This window comes from Strix uralensis, chromosome 2, assembly GCF_047716275.1.
Source record: "Strix uralensis isolate ZFMK-TIS-50842 chromosome 2, bStrUra1, whole genome shotgun sequence".
NCBI classification, from domain to species: domain Eukaryota; kingdom Metazoa; phylum Chordata; class Aves; order Strigiformes; family Strigidae; genus Strix; species Strix uralensis.
This window is the reverse complement of record NC_133973.1, coordinates 116447092-116463564: the sequence shown is the minus strand read 5'-3', so window position 1 is coordinate 116463564 and position 16473 is coordinate 116447092. Positions and strand designations below refer to the sequence as shown.

General features: G+C 40.5%; 1 protein-coding gene across 1 annotated transcript in view; it reads right to left on the bottom strand.

Moving 5' to 3' along the window:
• Positions 1-16081, bottom strand: part of LOC141939713 (mitochondrial intermediate peptidase-like) — a 49807-nt gene extending 33726 nt beyond the window's left edge. The window contains exons 1-8 of the mRNA XM_074859977.1: positions 15809-16081; positions 12909-13082; positions 10241-10329; positions 8028-8114; positions 7050-7113; positions 5080-5262; positions 972-1128; positions 497-545 (exon numbers count right to left, since the gene is read on the bottom strand). Of these exons, the coding sequence (XP_074716078.1) occupies positions 497-545; positions 972-1128; positions 5080-5262; positions 7050-7113; positions 8028-8114; positions 10241-10329; positions 12909-13082; positions 15809-15982 (977 nt within the window). The 5' untranslated portion in view covers positions 15983-16081. The remainder of the gene's footprint in view (positions 1-496; positions 546-971; positions 1129-5079; positions 5263-7049; positions 7114-8027; positions 8115-10240; positions 10330-12908; positions 13083-15808) is intronic.
• Positions 16082-16473: the final 392 nt, after the last annotated feature.

The window sequence follows — 16473 nt, the reverse complement described above, 5'->3', positions numbered from 1 at the left end:
TAAAAGAACTTTTCCATTCTGCTTCTGTCATTCAGGTACCTTCAAATCAAGTACCTCTTACTCTGGTTGTACGCCTTTAAAGCACTTTATTTCTTACAACACACCCCATTTATATACAGTGATGAAACTGGTTTGTGCTGTGTGGAACTAAGGGAGGCAAGAAGGACAAACAGGGGAATTTGCTTATAGATGTAAAACACAGAGTTGTGACTATGGTGAGAAGACCAGGAGAGGTGTTCTTCACTTAAGCTTGGTCTTGTTTGCTGTTGCCTGCGTTTCTTGGCACATCACTTGCTGCATTCAGTCCTGGGTGTTCTCTGATCACAGACACAGAACTTATTCTAAATCAATAGCTCCCCTAAAAAGTCCGAGAGAGTCTTGCTTTTTGTTTCATCAGAGCATATAATAAGCCACACTGACTGACTTAGTGCACAAGTCCCTCTGTTCTTGAAATAAAGAGTATAGTTAGAAAAACAACTTAGTGAAAAAGACATACCTTTTAGACAACTGGTCAGAAAGCTTCTCCAAAAACTGTCTTACTGTCTCTAGAAGTAAAATTGGGGGTGGGAGGATTAAGAAAGTGATTTCTTCCCTTAAAAGATGTTACGCTTACATTAAAACATTCCAAACAAAACAAGCTCCCTTAGAACAACAAACTACTCCACTGACCACTGTGCCATCATTTCAAGAGAATTTAGTACTGCATTTACTTTGTTACATGCTGGGATAATGGCAACTTCATCATCTATGGAGTCAGCATTGATTCTGAACAAAAATACTAGCTCCTACTCAATAAGTACTGCCATTTATAGAAAGCATGAGTACTGCATACAGCAAAAATGTAACTGCAATAAGATACTTCACTGGAAGAACTATGTGCAAACTCAGCAGAAGAAACTAACAACTTTTAACCTCATACCTAACACAGTGCATTGAATTTCTCAGTATGTCCTTCCACACATGCCTTATACCTGGATTTCTGGCCATGGTTCCCTGAAGAGCCCTGTGAGAAAAGGTGTCATACCCAACCAATTGTGCCAGACTGTTTCGGCTAGCAAGCAATTCTTCTAAACGACTCAACTGCTCAGCATTTGGGTAAAGAAAAATCTTGTAAGCAGCTTCTCGCACCTAATACAAAAAAAAAAAAAATTAAAAGGTCACATTACTACAGTACACTGGCATTACAGTGATCTGGCATTACAGCTGTATTTCACTGATATTGTTGGGAAAAGGCCTGAAGCCTTTTAACAATGGTAATTATGACTGCCTGACAATTACAGCTCTCTTACCCATTAAAGATGGAATGAGGAAATGCAATGAGACAACATAACAGATCAAGACTGCCAGAAAGGGTCCTGTTCTCTACTCCTGTCAACGGTTCCCTCTCTGCTCACTGCCTTCCTCCTTCTGCCAACATTTGTGCTTCTCAGACCACTCTGCGGGCTGTCTTAACTCAGTAAAGCTACTGAAAATAAACCCAGAAAAAAGCCAAATTGTTCTCTGCACGTCAATTAAGCTATCTTATAGAAGGATCTGACAAGAACCAGAGACAGGGTCAGGGGAGAGAAAAAAAGAGGAAGAGAAAAGCCTTATTTCTTTTGAAGTAGCAAGCTATTAGTCTGCCCATCTGCCCACAGACAATCAGTCTTTCTCCTACTTTTGATTTGTTTGGGTTTTTTCATAACTCTCAAAAAAAAAAAATCACCTCAAGCCTCAGAAAATTTAGTAAAATGCTTTTTATGTTTCAAAAACCAACTGAAGATAATCTTTATTTTGTACATATAGAATAGGCTTAAGAAATCCAGCAACAACTTATGCTTCTCTTCATTTAAAATAAGCTTCTCTCTTGGATAATATATTCAACAAGAATGGAGGTCCTGTGTTTATAAAAAATATGACTATAATAATTCACAAGTCATTTTGCACCTGTTGTGTTCTACCAAGCTTTCATTTTTTAAAAAGCAAATAAAATAAGCGAGATTGTTCCCTTTCCTTGAACATGGTTCAGCAGTGTGTCTTTGCAGCAAAGGCCAACAGCATACTGAGCTCTATTAGAAAGAGTACACAGGTCCACAGACATGATTGCCTCCCTCTACTTGTTACTGTCCAGACTACATTTGGAGTACAATGTCCAGACTTAGGTTCCGCAGGACAGGAAAGACACTGGCATACTGGAGCGGGTCCAGCGTAGGGTCAACAAGATGTTTGGAGCACACAACACAGAACGGAGCCTGAAAGAGCTCGGTTTGTCCAGCCTAACTTAGCAGTAGGGCATAGAGGACACGCAGCCAGACTGTTCTTGGAGGTGCAGAGCAAGAGGAGGAAACGTAATGGACGCAAGCTAGAAGATGAAAATTCCAATTTGATATCAAGAAAAAAAAAAAAAACAGTGAGGGTGGTCAAACAGGCTGTTCAGGAATCTCCATCCTTGGAAAGTGTTCAAAACTCAACTGGACATGTTACTGAGAAACCTGATCTACTTGATCCTGCTCTGAACAGGATCAGACTCAAACCGACAAGCTCCAGAGGTCCCTTCCAACCTAAATTAGATGATTTCCAATGAGCCTCTCCAAAGATCTGACTCCGAGAACTGCATTCTTTAATTGATACATTACTCATAGCTTCAGTAGCAATTCTACAGATCACACTATTTTCAGGACAAGAGTTTATAGATGACATGCAGTATTATTCCTTTATTTACATTCTATCAGTGTCATAATTTAATTCATTTTTAATTTCTTACAGAAAATAAATATTACAGCTTGGGTTCTACCACAATAAGCTTTTCTCTTTTTCATGACAAACAAGATTTCAAAGTCACCTCGATTATTTAACTATATAGAAAGTGAAAACAGAACACTTGTAATACACTGCTGATCCTGCAGTCATATCTAAAAGACTAAGGAACCACTGTCACATTTCAAAGAGTCTAAGTTAATTTTCAATTTATAAACAAACTCTAAAGGAATTTTTAGAAAAGCATCACTAGCAATAATTAAAATAGTATTATTCAGGATAATTCAGGTTAGATGAGACCTCAGGAGGTCTCTAATCCAACCTCCTGCACAAAGAGGGTCAGCTATGAGCTAAGATCAAGTTGCACAAAGCTTTTTCCAGCCAGGCATTGAAACCCTGCACAGATGGGAGAGATAGCATGACCAACCTCTCACCTCTTGAGTGTCATCATCAGGAAAAACTTCTCCAACTGGCATTTCTTACTTCAACTTGTGCCTGTTGCCACTTGTCCTGTCACGCACCACTCTGAAAAGACTGGCTCTATCTTCTCCATGATACCCTTGTAGATACTGGCAGGCTGCTGTCAGGGTCGCCCCAAAGCCACTTCTGCTACAGGGTGAAAAAGCCCAGATCCCTCAGTCTCTCCTCACAACACAAGCACTCCAGTTCCTGGCCATCTTGGTGGCCTCTGCTGAAGTCACTCCTGAAGAGTGACAAGTAAAGAGCTATAATTTCTTCCCTCAGTCTCTAGCTGTGGCCCTGTTCATGCAGTGCAGGATGCTGTTGGTCTTCTTTTCTGCCAGGGTCACTGCTGGCTCATGCTCAGCTTGTTGCTCAACAACTCTCTGGGCCTTTTCAACAGATCAGACCCAGCCAGGCAGTCCCAGCCTGTACTATTGCCAGGAATTCTCCCTTTCCAGATGCAGGACTTCGCATTTGTCCTTCTTCAATTACATAAGGTTCCCACTGGACCACTCCCTCAGCTTCTAGGCCACTCAATGTCAGTCCTGTCCTTCAGTGTATCACTGTTCCTTCCGATTTGCTATCACCTGCAAATCTAATAGGCAAGGACACTGTCACTTCCTCTAGGTCATTGATAAAGATGTCAAACAGAAAACGTTCCAGGACAGATCCCTACAACACTATTCCATTACCAGCCTTCCAGTAGAGTACAACACTTCAATCACTACTAAGTCTGATCATGAAATGAGGTTTTTTACCCATCTGGTTGTCCATCAATCCAGACTGTAATCGCCTAACTTGTGTTGCTCCATAACCTTCATAGGGATCAAAGTAAAGCTAAATTGCTTGTAGTTTCCCAATTTGTGGGTTTTGGGCCTTTCTGAAGGTGCATGGAACATATTATTTCCACCAGTCATTGGGGTTCTTCCCTGATCTTCACAGCCTACCAAAGATGGCAAGCCTTTCAGGGACAATAGCCAGGTCTCCCCAGACCCTTGGATGCAGTCCATCTGGTCCCAACAACTTGTACAGGTTGAGTTCTCTGAAGTAATCCCAAACTGGATCCTCATCTACTGCTGGTTGTTTGTCTCTTTGAACCCCTTCACTAAGCACAGTGGCCCAGAAGTCACTGGTGAACACTGAAGCAAAAAAAAAAGCGTTCAGCATCTCAGCCTTATCCATGACTGCTGCCACTAAATCACCCAATTTACTCAGCACTGAGCCCACCTTTTCCTTGTGCAGCCTTTTAGTACTAATGCAGCAGTATTTGCTCTTCTTGTTGCCTTTGATGCACCTTGCAAATCTCAACTGCAGTTGAGCTCCGGTCTTCCTGACATCATCCTCACACATACAGGCAATTATTTCTAAACTCCTCCCTTGTATCCTGTACTTGCTTCCACCTCAAGTCTGCTACCTTTTGGAAATGAAGCTTTGTCATGAGTTCCTTGCTTGCCAGGCCTGGCTCCTGATACATCCGCTTGGCCTTCTAAGGATCGGGATGCACTGATACTGAGTATCTTAGTATCCTCATGTGCTTGAAGGATGCTTCCTTTAAAGAACTGACGGCTTTCTTGAGCTCCTTTACCCTTTAGAGCTGCATCCCATGGGATCCCACCTCCCGGTTTACTGAATAAGCTCAAGTCTGCTTGCCAGAAATCCAGGGTCTACATTCTGCCCCTCTTCTTCCTCAACCCATTCAGGATCTTCACCATTATTTCATAGCCACTAGCTGCCACCAATTATTATGTTCTAAAACAGTTCTTCCTTGTTAGTCATAACATCATAATCATAAACCATATGCATCTGCCTCAATAACAAGTAAAATAACTGATATGCACTTTTGTTATAGTGTATGCCAAAGCAAACTCAGGGAATACGCACCAGATCATCGGGACAATCAGCGTGCAGACCAGCAACTTGTAAGTAATTGCCTTCAGCTGTAAAATTATACCGAATATGCTCTGGCAAAACATGTTTGTCAATCTTGTTGGGAAGGTGAGTTCCTGTCAGAAATTCATTACATAAATCCAATATTCTGACGTTGAGGTTGACTGCCTTTTTACGCTGTAAGAAAAATAAAGTACAAAATACATAGTATCTTCAGACACTGTATAAGAAGAACTCAAAGTTTCTAAAACCTTAAAGGACTTTTCCAGAAATGAAGCAGAAAATACAACATTTAAGATTAGACATAGAGCATCAACAAAATCCTAATGTAGGGCTGAAGTCAACAAGTACAGATCTATTATTTCATAAAGGATTGAAATTTGAAAGAAAATGCCTATGTTTCTGCAGTAAGAAAATATGCAGTGGTGTTTAAGTAGAATTTACATAAGCGTTTCTACCTGCTTCGAAAGCCGTTATAAAACTATGCCTAATATGATTGCTATGTAAAACAGAGGAGAAAAAAAGAAGCGTCACTGAGACAGATAAATCCTACTAGCATCCTGAAATAGATAAGAATTACAGTTTGCTTGTTACTGTTTGTATTGCACTATTTTCTGGAGAATGTAAGGCACTTATGGTATTTCAACCTTTCCCTGAGGAGTTTATGATTTAGGGTTTTATCACCATCATTACAGTATTTCACACATTTAATCTTACTGTAAGATTTGCTTCAGTGAACTTGCTCATGTTAGTAGAGTATGCTCTCTATTGTCCGTGGGTGGGTTCACAGCTCAAAAGAAAAGCCTGAGGGTGTGCATACAACATACTTGTAAAGTCCAAAGAATGACAGAACCTGTCAATCTCTGTCCTCCCATTCCACCCTTACTCTAAAATACATCTTTTGAGTTTTATTTTTAAAAACAGAAATTCTTTATAGCAGAAGTAAATTTCAACTTACAACAGTGAAGGATTTCTAAAGTCTGAAATGAGAATTGAAAAGAAACCCAGAGCAGCAAGCAATAGAAGAAAAGTGGAACAGGCAGGGGAGGAAGAGGAAAATGTGCAAAAATAAGGGACAAGTAAAATTGGAACTGAAAGGGGATGAAGCAGCGTAGAGCCAATAGTCAAAAATAAAATCCTGAGTCCAAGTTTCAGAGCTGTTCTTTATACAAAGTAATTGTAAAAATATATTATAGAAGCATTTTCCAGGTCACAAACCACCATCACAACCATGATCTTCCAAGCAACTTCATAAAAGAGCCTTTGTACAGGTCTTTTGAGGTGGAGGGGATGACTCAGATAAAGAAGGTATTAACTTTATACAGGGACATGAGCTATGAACAGACACCCAACAGAGCATCCATACCACAAAGCATGGTGAAAGCTGATGGATTTGGCAAATCCAACACTAACTACTGCAAAAGCATGTAAAATCTCCAACAGAGGTAATCAGACCATGCCCAGACATTCAATTTTGAACAAGACTTACAACTTCTGGTTATGTGAGCACCAAAAGAAAGCCTGGACACACAACTGATCCCTTCTAGAACGCTCTACTTGATTAACGTGTCATCACAGTGCAGAGGGTGCTGCTTTTCCCCCTCTGTAAATAGGTTGTTCAGACAGCTAAGCAGCTATTTTAAATATCTGATGCAGACACCAATCAAAGAAAGCAGGATCCCAGGTCTTGCTTGTAACTCCTCAGAACAGACAAAGGAATGATGAGGGCCAAACTGGGAAGAACAGCCAACTAACATCTACAACAACATTAAAAAACACACTTTAGAAGTGACTTATAATAGACAAGATTAATCACTTCTCAGAAGACAAAATTCCACAGGGGACAATGGGAATCTTGGAGGACAAACTGGCCCAGAATCACGTGATTCATGTTCCACATGTTTCATTATCTGGTCTTTGGTAGTCAGGCAAATTTCTGTTTATATATTGTAGCCAAAAATTACCTTTTCTTCATCCAAATGAATGCCACTGATCTCAAAATCAAACATAAAAAGTTCTGCCACTCGCCTAAAAATACAGTAAATCCCCGTTAAAACAGCCTCATTTGATAGTAAGCATAATTTCTTAACAGATTTTCCCCTTAGTAGTTATTTAGATTTCAAGTCTTTTACACAGAATAACAACACAGTTATACGAGTATTGTTATTATGGACACAGACTTCCTGTGGTTTAGGTCCTTAACAGTTTGCTCAGTGGAACAGGATTTTTTCTTTGTAGTTATTTTAGTCATCTGCATTGAAAATATCCTTCAAAATAATTCTACTACATAAGTCTAGATGTTTAAACAATTTGTGGAAATTACCATTTTGACACTTCATTTATATTAACAGATCAGAAAAAGACCTCTTCAAATCTAACATCCTTGATTGTGGGGAAAGAAGAAAGATGGAAGTAACTTACTCAACCATTAAACTTGTCTAACTATGTCAGCAAACAAATAATTCAAAACTGTATCTGAATAAGCAGCTAATAAAACATTTTACAGCAATGATAAAGGTTTAGATAAATATACTGATAATCTGATTTTGAAAGATATAGATTTCTATAAACTGAAATCATTATAGTTTGTTCCCTACTTTTATTGCTAAAAACACTGATATATACACCACAGTACAGCACCTCATTTTAATCAAAATGGTATTACTGAAGAAAAGCTTACATTCTCATTTTTTTGTTTTTGCAGATCTCAATTATTCAGCTTAAATATATCTTGTGCTCTACAGTCACAGAGACATCCTCCAACACTACACAACTACAAACTTCCTAACTCCTGTGGAGGTAACTTAGTAGTGACTAATAAATTAGTAACATAGATGTGGTATGTTTTCCAGTTGTATTATTTAACAAAACACAAAACATAAGCACAATAAGGAATGATATACACTATCTAAAAATCTAAATCTAAAAGCATTAATAAGTACCTGGTTTCTGGATCTAGGGAACGCATAACAATTTCATCAGCTAGCAGACGTCTCAAACTCTGACACAGTTCAACATCTGTATTTAATCTGGAAAGATACAGAGTAAAAGAATCCCGCATTAGCAACAAACACTAATATTTCGGTCTCTTGGTATTACTCAAAGGCAGAGCTTAGTACTCAATGGAGCAACATTAAAACCCAAGGACTGTATTTTCAAAATACTTTGTTTCACAACCACACTTAAAAACTAAAAAATCTGTATACAAAAGATGTGCAGACAAACTGGCATGGAAACAGGTCTTGTGTATCCAATAGGAAAATACTTCTGGATGGCATTTTGTGGCAAATACAAGCAAGTCTAAGACTGACAGCTTATTTTTTATGCACAAAGATAATCACGGGGAGAGGATACAGGTAGGAAAATTGTTTTCTAATCCTTATTTTGAAAGGACTCCATTAAAGGAAAATCTGTGCTCAAGTCTGCCATCAAATAAATGTGCTGCCGGCTGCCGCTGAAATAGACTAAGATCTTACTATCCCCAAAACATTTCCAGACACTCATCACTGTCCCTGTGCCAGTTAATACTATGTCCATCAGGTTTTTTGGCATAACTACAAGCACGTATGTCAACCTGGATTATTGGGTGGGAATCACAGTGGGGAATAAAACACGCATATACATCAGCATAATTGCAGTGGGCAGCAGCCCCCAGTCTGACAGTCCTGCACGCTAACTTCTTAAATCAGCTGAGGTGCAGGAAGCCTCTGCAGCCCCATTTGTAAAATGACTTAATAATTACCAATACCCAATTCAGACACAGAAGACGACATTGCATCATGCCTGTACTTCAGAAAAGGCTCTGTACAGAAGGTGCTAAAGAAGCAGCCCAGCACCTGTCAGAGTGGCTAAAAGCAGATATGTACTGTTAGTAGTTCCCAAGAAATATGATTTGCCCATGAAAGCGAACATTCAACAATAGCTAGTTTTGAGCATTTACAACAGTTTATGAACCTCTCCAGTTAATTTGTGAATACTTTCTTCTTTCTACAAATTTTAAATCTGAAGCGGTATTCAGATATTAAAGTCATATTGTTATATATGCTGTGCTCAATCTAAGTCTTGAAAAATCCAGTTTCAAGTGAAACGTTTCCAAACACGCTGGCAAGACCAAAGCAACAGTTTCTGCTGAATTTAATCTTAAAATTCTCTTTTTAGCCAGCCATGTTAGTCACAAGGCTTACTAAACAAACTGACGCACTGCTGTCCTCCTCCAAGTACAAAAGGCTTCAATGCCTCTGCAACTTACTGTGGGACATCTGGTCAACTTATCACTGCCTCCACTGTTATTAGGAACCCTGAGGGAAGCAGCAGACTCTGGGTCACCTTCACAGTACTGCTTGGTAAAGCTTTCACTTAAGAAGGCTACTTCTGAATGCCACAGGAAGATACTTGAAAGGACACTGTATTTGGAAAGATTATCCCTTTCCACTTTCTCAGTAGCAAGACCAGAAGAGAAGCAAATCAATTCACTCTACTCAAGGGCCACAGAAGTAACTTTCAGGATTTAGGTTTTAAGATATTATTAACAAAAACCAAAACAAAACAAAAACCCCAGGACCTGAAGAAGACCCAAACTTCAGAAACAGAAGTCTTTCAGGACTTGTTATATGAAATGGGGTTTTAAATAAAGCACGACAGGGTAGACCAGGCATGTATCACAGACCTAGACAGACACATTCTCAAACAATCCTTTTAACAGGAGACTATGCTTTCCTCTTTCACATATCTCACTCATTGGCTGAAATTCAAGGGGTCAGCAAACTACAAGAAAGTGTTGCGAAATATAACAGCTTAAATCTTAAAAACAAATTAGCATTAGTACATATGCTTCACAGCAGCTAGTTAACTGTCACAAGTCCTAAAAAAATGTAGCTCTGAATCTTTGATGGGTTTCAGTGACATGGAGTCCGTTAGTTGATAACTTAAAAACTGTTCAGAACATAAATTGAAACTATAATAGAATAATCTTTCATGAGATATTGTAACAACGCTAAATCCTTAAATATCTCTAACAACAACAGTGACACTTTGTTCTCACGTGCGAATCTTTCACACATTTTTTTTGTTGATTGCTGTTTTCATAGATGATCATACAGTAATTTTTAAAGATGCATATGGAAATAGAAAAGAAAAAAAAAAGAAGAAAACATACTTCTCTACCACAGTACCAATGTTCCTGCAAGCTTCTTCAGCAGCCTCTCTGAATGCAAAGTCAGGATGGGCAATTTTCACAAAATCAGCCTGACATAGTAGAAGAAAAGAGTGAGGCAAAAAGACAAATAAAAAAATCTTGAATTATAAACAAAGTTGCACTCAACTAGTTCCATTTACATTAACATTTATTTCTACAGCTCTGTGCAATCTATTTGCAGAATTTGCATTTTTTTTCTAAAAAATAAAGCTTATTGGAAAACTGTGCTGACAACTATTAAATCAGACTGTGAAGGTGTCTCTAAGAAATATCTTTAATTCATATACTTCTTGAAAACATTTTTAGTATGGTGTGTATCTTGCAGTCCTTACAACACAGGGATACTCCAATGTATTTAAATGTTATAAAATATTTTTAAAAATAAAATTCACAGTTAAGAAGAAAGCACACCACCACATGTGCATAGAGGGTTTGTTTTCAACCCCTTTTCACACTTGTGTATAGACCATCAAGTTATACTTTGACATCATTACCTAGTAGGAAGAAATATGTTTAAAGAGAAAACCCCAAAGTTATTCCGGATTCAGAACAGGGCTTTTTATTTGACTTACTGATTCTTAGTAAGTCTCCAAATACTTAGAGGAGTTCAGAAAGCTAGAAGGATACTAAAAGGGGGCTGGGGAGCTAGGTCCTTCCATGACTGCCAGCATGATTTCAGGGAAGTTCTAGCATTGAAATGATAAAGAATTAAAGATTAGGAATACATTTAACTAAAAATTAAGAATACATTGAAGACATTCAACATGATTTTACAGAAAGTACATGAAACAAGCTTAACTTTGTTCAACAGCATGACTGCCATTTGATTGAAAACGCAATGTTACAAATCACAGAATCATTCACGTTGGAAAAGACCCCTGGGATCATCGAGTCCAACCATCAGCCCTACTCTACAAAGTTCTCCCCTACACCATATCCCCCAACATCTCATCTAAACGGCCCTTAAACACATCCAGGGATGGTGACTCCACCACCTCCCTGGGCAGCCTATTCCACTGTCTGACCACTCTTTCTGGGAAAAATTTTTTCCTAATGTCCAGTCTGAACCTCCCCTGTTGGAGTTTAAAGCCATTCCCTCTTGTTCTGTCACTAATCACCTGTGAGAAGAGACCAGCACCAACCTCTCTGCAATGTCCTTTCAGGTAGTTGCAGAGAGTGATGAGATCTCCCCTCAGCCTTCTCTTCCTCAAACTGAACAGTCCCAGCTCCTTCAATCGCTCCTCATAGGATTTGTTCTCCAGGCCCTTCACCAGCTTCGTTGCCCTCCTCTGCACTCGCTCCAGCACCTCAATATCTCTCTCGTATTGAGGTGCCCAAAACTGGACACAATACTCCAGGTGTGGCCTCACCAGTGCAGAGTACAGGGGGACAATCACCTCACTACTTCTGCTGGTCACACTATTTTAATAAACTATTTTAATTAACTTAATGTTATACACTTAAGATTTTTACTTCTTAGAATTCCTGTTTAAAATCCTGTATAATATTGACAAAATAGGTGCTGAATCGCAGATCTCAAAATTCCTGCCAACAGATAACAATCATTAAATTGCTTCCAGACAGAGTTCTGCAAGCTCTGCATCTTTCTTTGAACATAGAAACCTGAAAATAATACATAGGAGGCAATTTTAACTCAGCAAACTGATACAAAACTATGACTACTGAATTCTGACATTAGTGTTTTAGTTAGATATTGATTAAGAGGAATTAGGCATAGTCTGTATAAAATATAAGAAACAAAAGGAGAATTAGTGACTCAACAGGGCATGTTAAGTATTTTCAGAAAAAAAAAGTGCCTGGCACAAACAATGTCTTGAATCTAGAAAAGAATAAGAAACAAGATTTGAGAACTGAAAACACACAGAGAAATTAGAATGTGAAAACCAAAGTCAAAATATTCAGTGACCTATTTATTAAGAACCGATATCGGTATAAAGGTTGGGTCTGCTTCCTTCAAACCAAGAGTGATGCTTTGATAAAAGATGTACTTCGGGCAAACAGTTTCCAGTGCACAATATAAAGTTCTCCATTAAACTTAATATTTTGTGTTACAGAATATCAGACCAAGTACTCTAATTCCGTGGACCACAGAAACTGCAATCTAGGAAATACCTGCATTTTTTCTTGTGTTAATAAAAGGCAATACTGTTTACCTTCAGCTGCTGCATTTAATATGCAATTCTTTATGGACCTTCATCTATAAACTTTTGTAACTTAAAAACATGTGTATTGCAACCCCTGCTTTAACTTTGAGACCAATCCCCTGTTTTCCATAATGTGACACTGGAAAGCTTATGTATTAATATTACATCAGGAATACAATTCTAATTTCACTGTTATTTTTCTTGTTGTGGCCTTTATACTATTTTTACACCTGTCAAAATTAACTGGACACTTTGACAGGATTTGTAGTTACCTATAATTTGGTAAAAGCCTTTGTAATTAATTTTCAATCAATTTAATTTTCTGTCAACACAAAATTTCACAGAGCTGATCTGCTGTTTACTGCAGTGTAGAAAACCATAAAAAGGAAAAACATGGTGCAAGCTTATCAAGTCAGTCAGTTTAAAAGAAATTACTTCAAGTAATAATAAAAAAAGTAACTTACCAAGTCAGCTACTCTGCACAAGCCATCTGAAAGCTGATCAAAGATCATTACGGTCTCTGGCCCAGGTGGTGTTGAACATGCCTTCTGGACTAGCTGTTCCGATTCTTGCAATGCTTTGTCCTGTGCTTCCTGAAATCCTTCTGGACAGTTCAGCTCTGGAACACCAAACAGACCCTGCAGTGCACAAACAGTGAAAACACATCATGATTACCCTTCTCGACTTCTGTCCCTTTGTTTCAGAATGGAATTATCACCACGAAATTTTACCAAAATGACCCTAGCTAGCACATTGTGACACTTCACTAAAACATTCCCACATGAATGTATTTGCAGATATAATAGTCACAAAATCAAAGACACATCACACGATAACATTTTTATTTCTCAGAGCAAAACCTCACTGAGGTTCTCTAGGCCAGGACTGTTCTCAGCAAACCTTAAGAGTTCAGTATCAAATCCTCACAAACTCTCCTCTCCCACCCCATACCTCCTATACCATCCTTTTCTGAAAGCATTTTTTATCTTGCTGCCAAAGCATGGGCACCAGATAAATCATAGGAAGTCCATTTACATTCTGAAATGAGGGAAAATCATCCCTCTGAAGCAAAAGAGACTTATCAAGGAATGTCAGGACTAAGCAGGACTGTCAAAACAGTGGATAAGTTGGCCAGCAGCTCTAGATATGAACAGATTGCAGACAATAGGACAGTTGTCTCAGGCTCATTAAATAAGCCCCAAATACTGGAACCAGATCTCAAAGGAATGATCAGCAACAACTCAAAAATTTTATGGTATGAACAGATTTATTCCTGAAGTTCTTACCAAGCCTGACCCTGTCCAACAGAGCAGGGTAAACATACTGACTTGGGCAGGGTAGACACAGACAGCACTTATGTTCTGCATTTGTGGAAGAGAATTAAGAAGGTTCTACTGCAGATCAAACAAAATTGCTATCACTACCTGCTAGAGAAGTTCCACAATACAGACCTACAACAGTAAAAACATTTCATTTAAGATAAAACAGCATCTCTGGCAAGCAATACACTCCCTCTGCAACTGCCTAACTGCAACATGAGCATCTCCTTACCTCCTAACTGTCAGTACAAGGTACATGATTTCACACAACATCTATCCCTTCCCAAATTTAACCTCAGGATCTAAAAATCACAAGTTGGATTTGAAAATCTGCAGGCCAGACACTTTACAATGCACCTTCTGCAAACTCTTTGTTATAGCAGTCAGTTGGAGGTTTGCATGAAGCTTCCAAGTTATTTACTCAAATAAAAAGCTGCAGATTGACAGATCATCTATAAAAGTATATATTCTGAAACAAAAACATCCCCTAAAGTAATTATATGGGACATTCCGAGTTGCTATTTCCTATTGTCTTTCTGTCACTGTTGTGAAAACTGCCTTTTTTTTTTTTTTAGTGCTCTTACTATAAGCTGGCCACCCTAAGACAGAAACTGTTTTCTCACACTTCCCATGTTTTAATTTATTATTTGGAAACAGGAACTGGACTGAAATGAACATTGAAAAAGACATTTTTATATATTTACAAGTGTATATAAACACAGGCCCACAAACATAAACATACATGTACCACACAACCCTTTCCTAATGCTTGCTGTACAAGGGACTCAAGACTGCCCCTTCACTCAGGTCCTTAGCCAGCTGAGGCAGTGTCCTGCAATGTCCCAGAAAGCTCCTGGCCTTCCTGCTGCCCTGCATCACTATTCACCCTCCCAAGTGAGCTCCTCCTCTGCATGTAGTCCTCTGTGAACAGGAGGTATCTTCTCTTATAGATCAATTAGCCACGGAGCTCCTCTTCCATATGACACCAAGCTTGACATAAAAATTAAAAAAATATTTTAAAAATGAAGCCTGGTGTAGGTCTCTGTGTTCTTTAACTGTGTGGTTGCAAACTGCAGCATTATTCTCTTTGCTTGGCCTCAGCATTTACACCCTACCTGTCACAGCCTCTTTGCAAGCCTGAAATACGCATCTCTGTTCCCAAGGAACTCTACATCGTCTCCACTGGCCAAGCAAACCCAGAACTCGTTCCCTAGACCAGGCAAATGCACAATATTTAACTGGATTATTTCCTGGAGCAAGATTTACACCAGTGTGCTTGCAGAGGCAGAAGAGCCAGAAGCAGTGTTTCCCAAACAAATGCTGGATTATAAACAGAGGTCAGATTTGCCCTCACTGAACCCCCAACAGCTTCACCAGCCTGAGCACCGTGGCTGGAATAGCTGAGTCAGCAGACTAACACCTGGACTTACAGTTGTAAGTATTGTGCATGCACTGTGCCATTGAAAGTACACATCTTATGCTGTCCAGGAACTTGCTTTGATTCCCAGGACTCTCATTAACAAACATACCTGACTCATCCTAAAAACAACTAAATGAAAAAGCCCGAGTGTCACCAACCCAGCAAAGAAATGCTTTTTTGCCACAAGCAACCAAACGCCAAGAACAATATCCATGCAAGAGGATGTCAGCAGTCTAACTGATTGTGAGGCACAGCCAACGTGCACTGGCATGACGCTGATGGATTAAAAAAGACACTGCCAGGTAAGAGCTAGGAGAGGAAGGAGTAATGCATATATATACGTATGGTCTCTATTGAGGCTCTAAGCAAATGTTTCAATAAACAAGGCCTTGATTTTCAAACTCTTGTGTGTCCAGAAGGCATAACGCTTTGGTTCATTACAACCAAAACAAACCCTTACAAACACATCACCGCCTAACCCTCCGGTAACCGTTCGGCTGTCCCTGCCACCGCGATTTAAAAGTTTTAAAATAAAAAATTACACACAAGAGAAGCCAAACGCAAGGCTGCCGGCAGCCAGGGCCGCCTCCTGCCCGCCGCAGGCCCTTCCCCTCCCGCCGCTCACCGTCTCCCTGCCCGCCGCGCTGCCGCGCAGCTGCTGCTGCTGCTGCTTCGCGTCGAAGGCGGCGCCCACCGGGCACCAGCTGGTGCTGACGGCCCGGCGGCCCGGCCCCGCCGCCCGGCCCCGCAGCGCCCGGCCCAGCGCCGCTGGCAGCGCCCGCCGGCAGCCGGCCAGCATGGCGCAGCGGGCCCCGGCAACAGGCCCCAGCGCTCCCAGCCCCGGGCTCGGCCGCGACCTCCGCGCGTCCGGGCCAGGAGAGGAGGCGGAGGCGGAGCGCCGGCGGGCACAACGCGGCGGGAGGCGGAGCTCCTTGCCCCCCGCCTGCCCTCAGCCCGCCCGCCCGCCTCCCTCGTTCCCGCCCCGGCCGTCCCGGGGCGGAGGCGGCCTCTGCGAGCGGCCGTGGCCCGGCCCGGCGCTACAGGGAAGGGGAGGGCCCGGCGGGCCGGGCCGGGCTTTGCCGCTGCCTGCGGGGGCCTGGCGGGCGCGGGCCGCGGTGAGAGGAGTGGCCTCTGCTGACTGAAATTTCTCCTACATGTTTTCCGGTTAAACCTAAGTCCACTTTAAAGTGCATTTTTTAGTCTAGATGCTTCTATGACACAAATTTATGGCCTGTGGCTTACGAGGAAAAAATCTCCTTTTACTGACAAATTCACATAACCCTTTCCTCT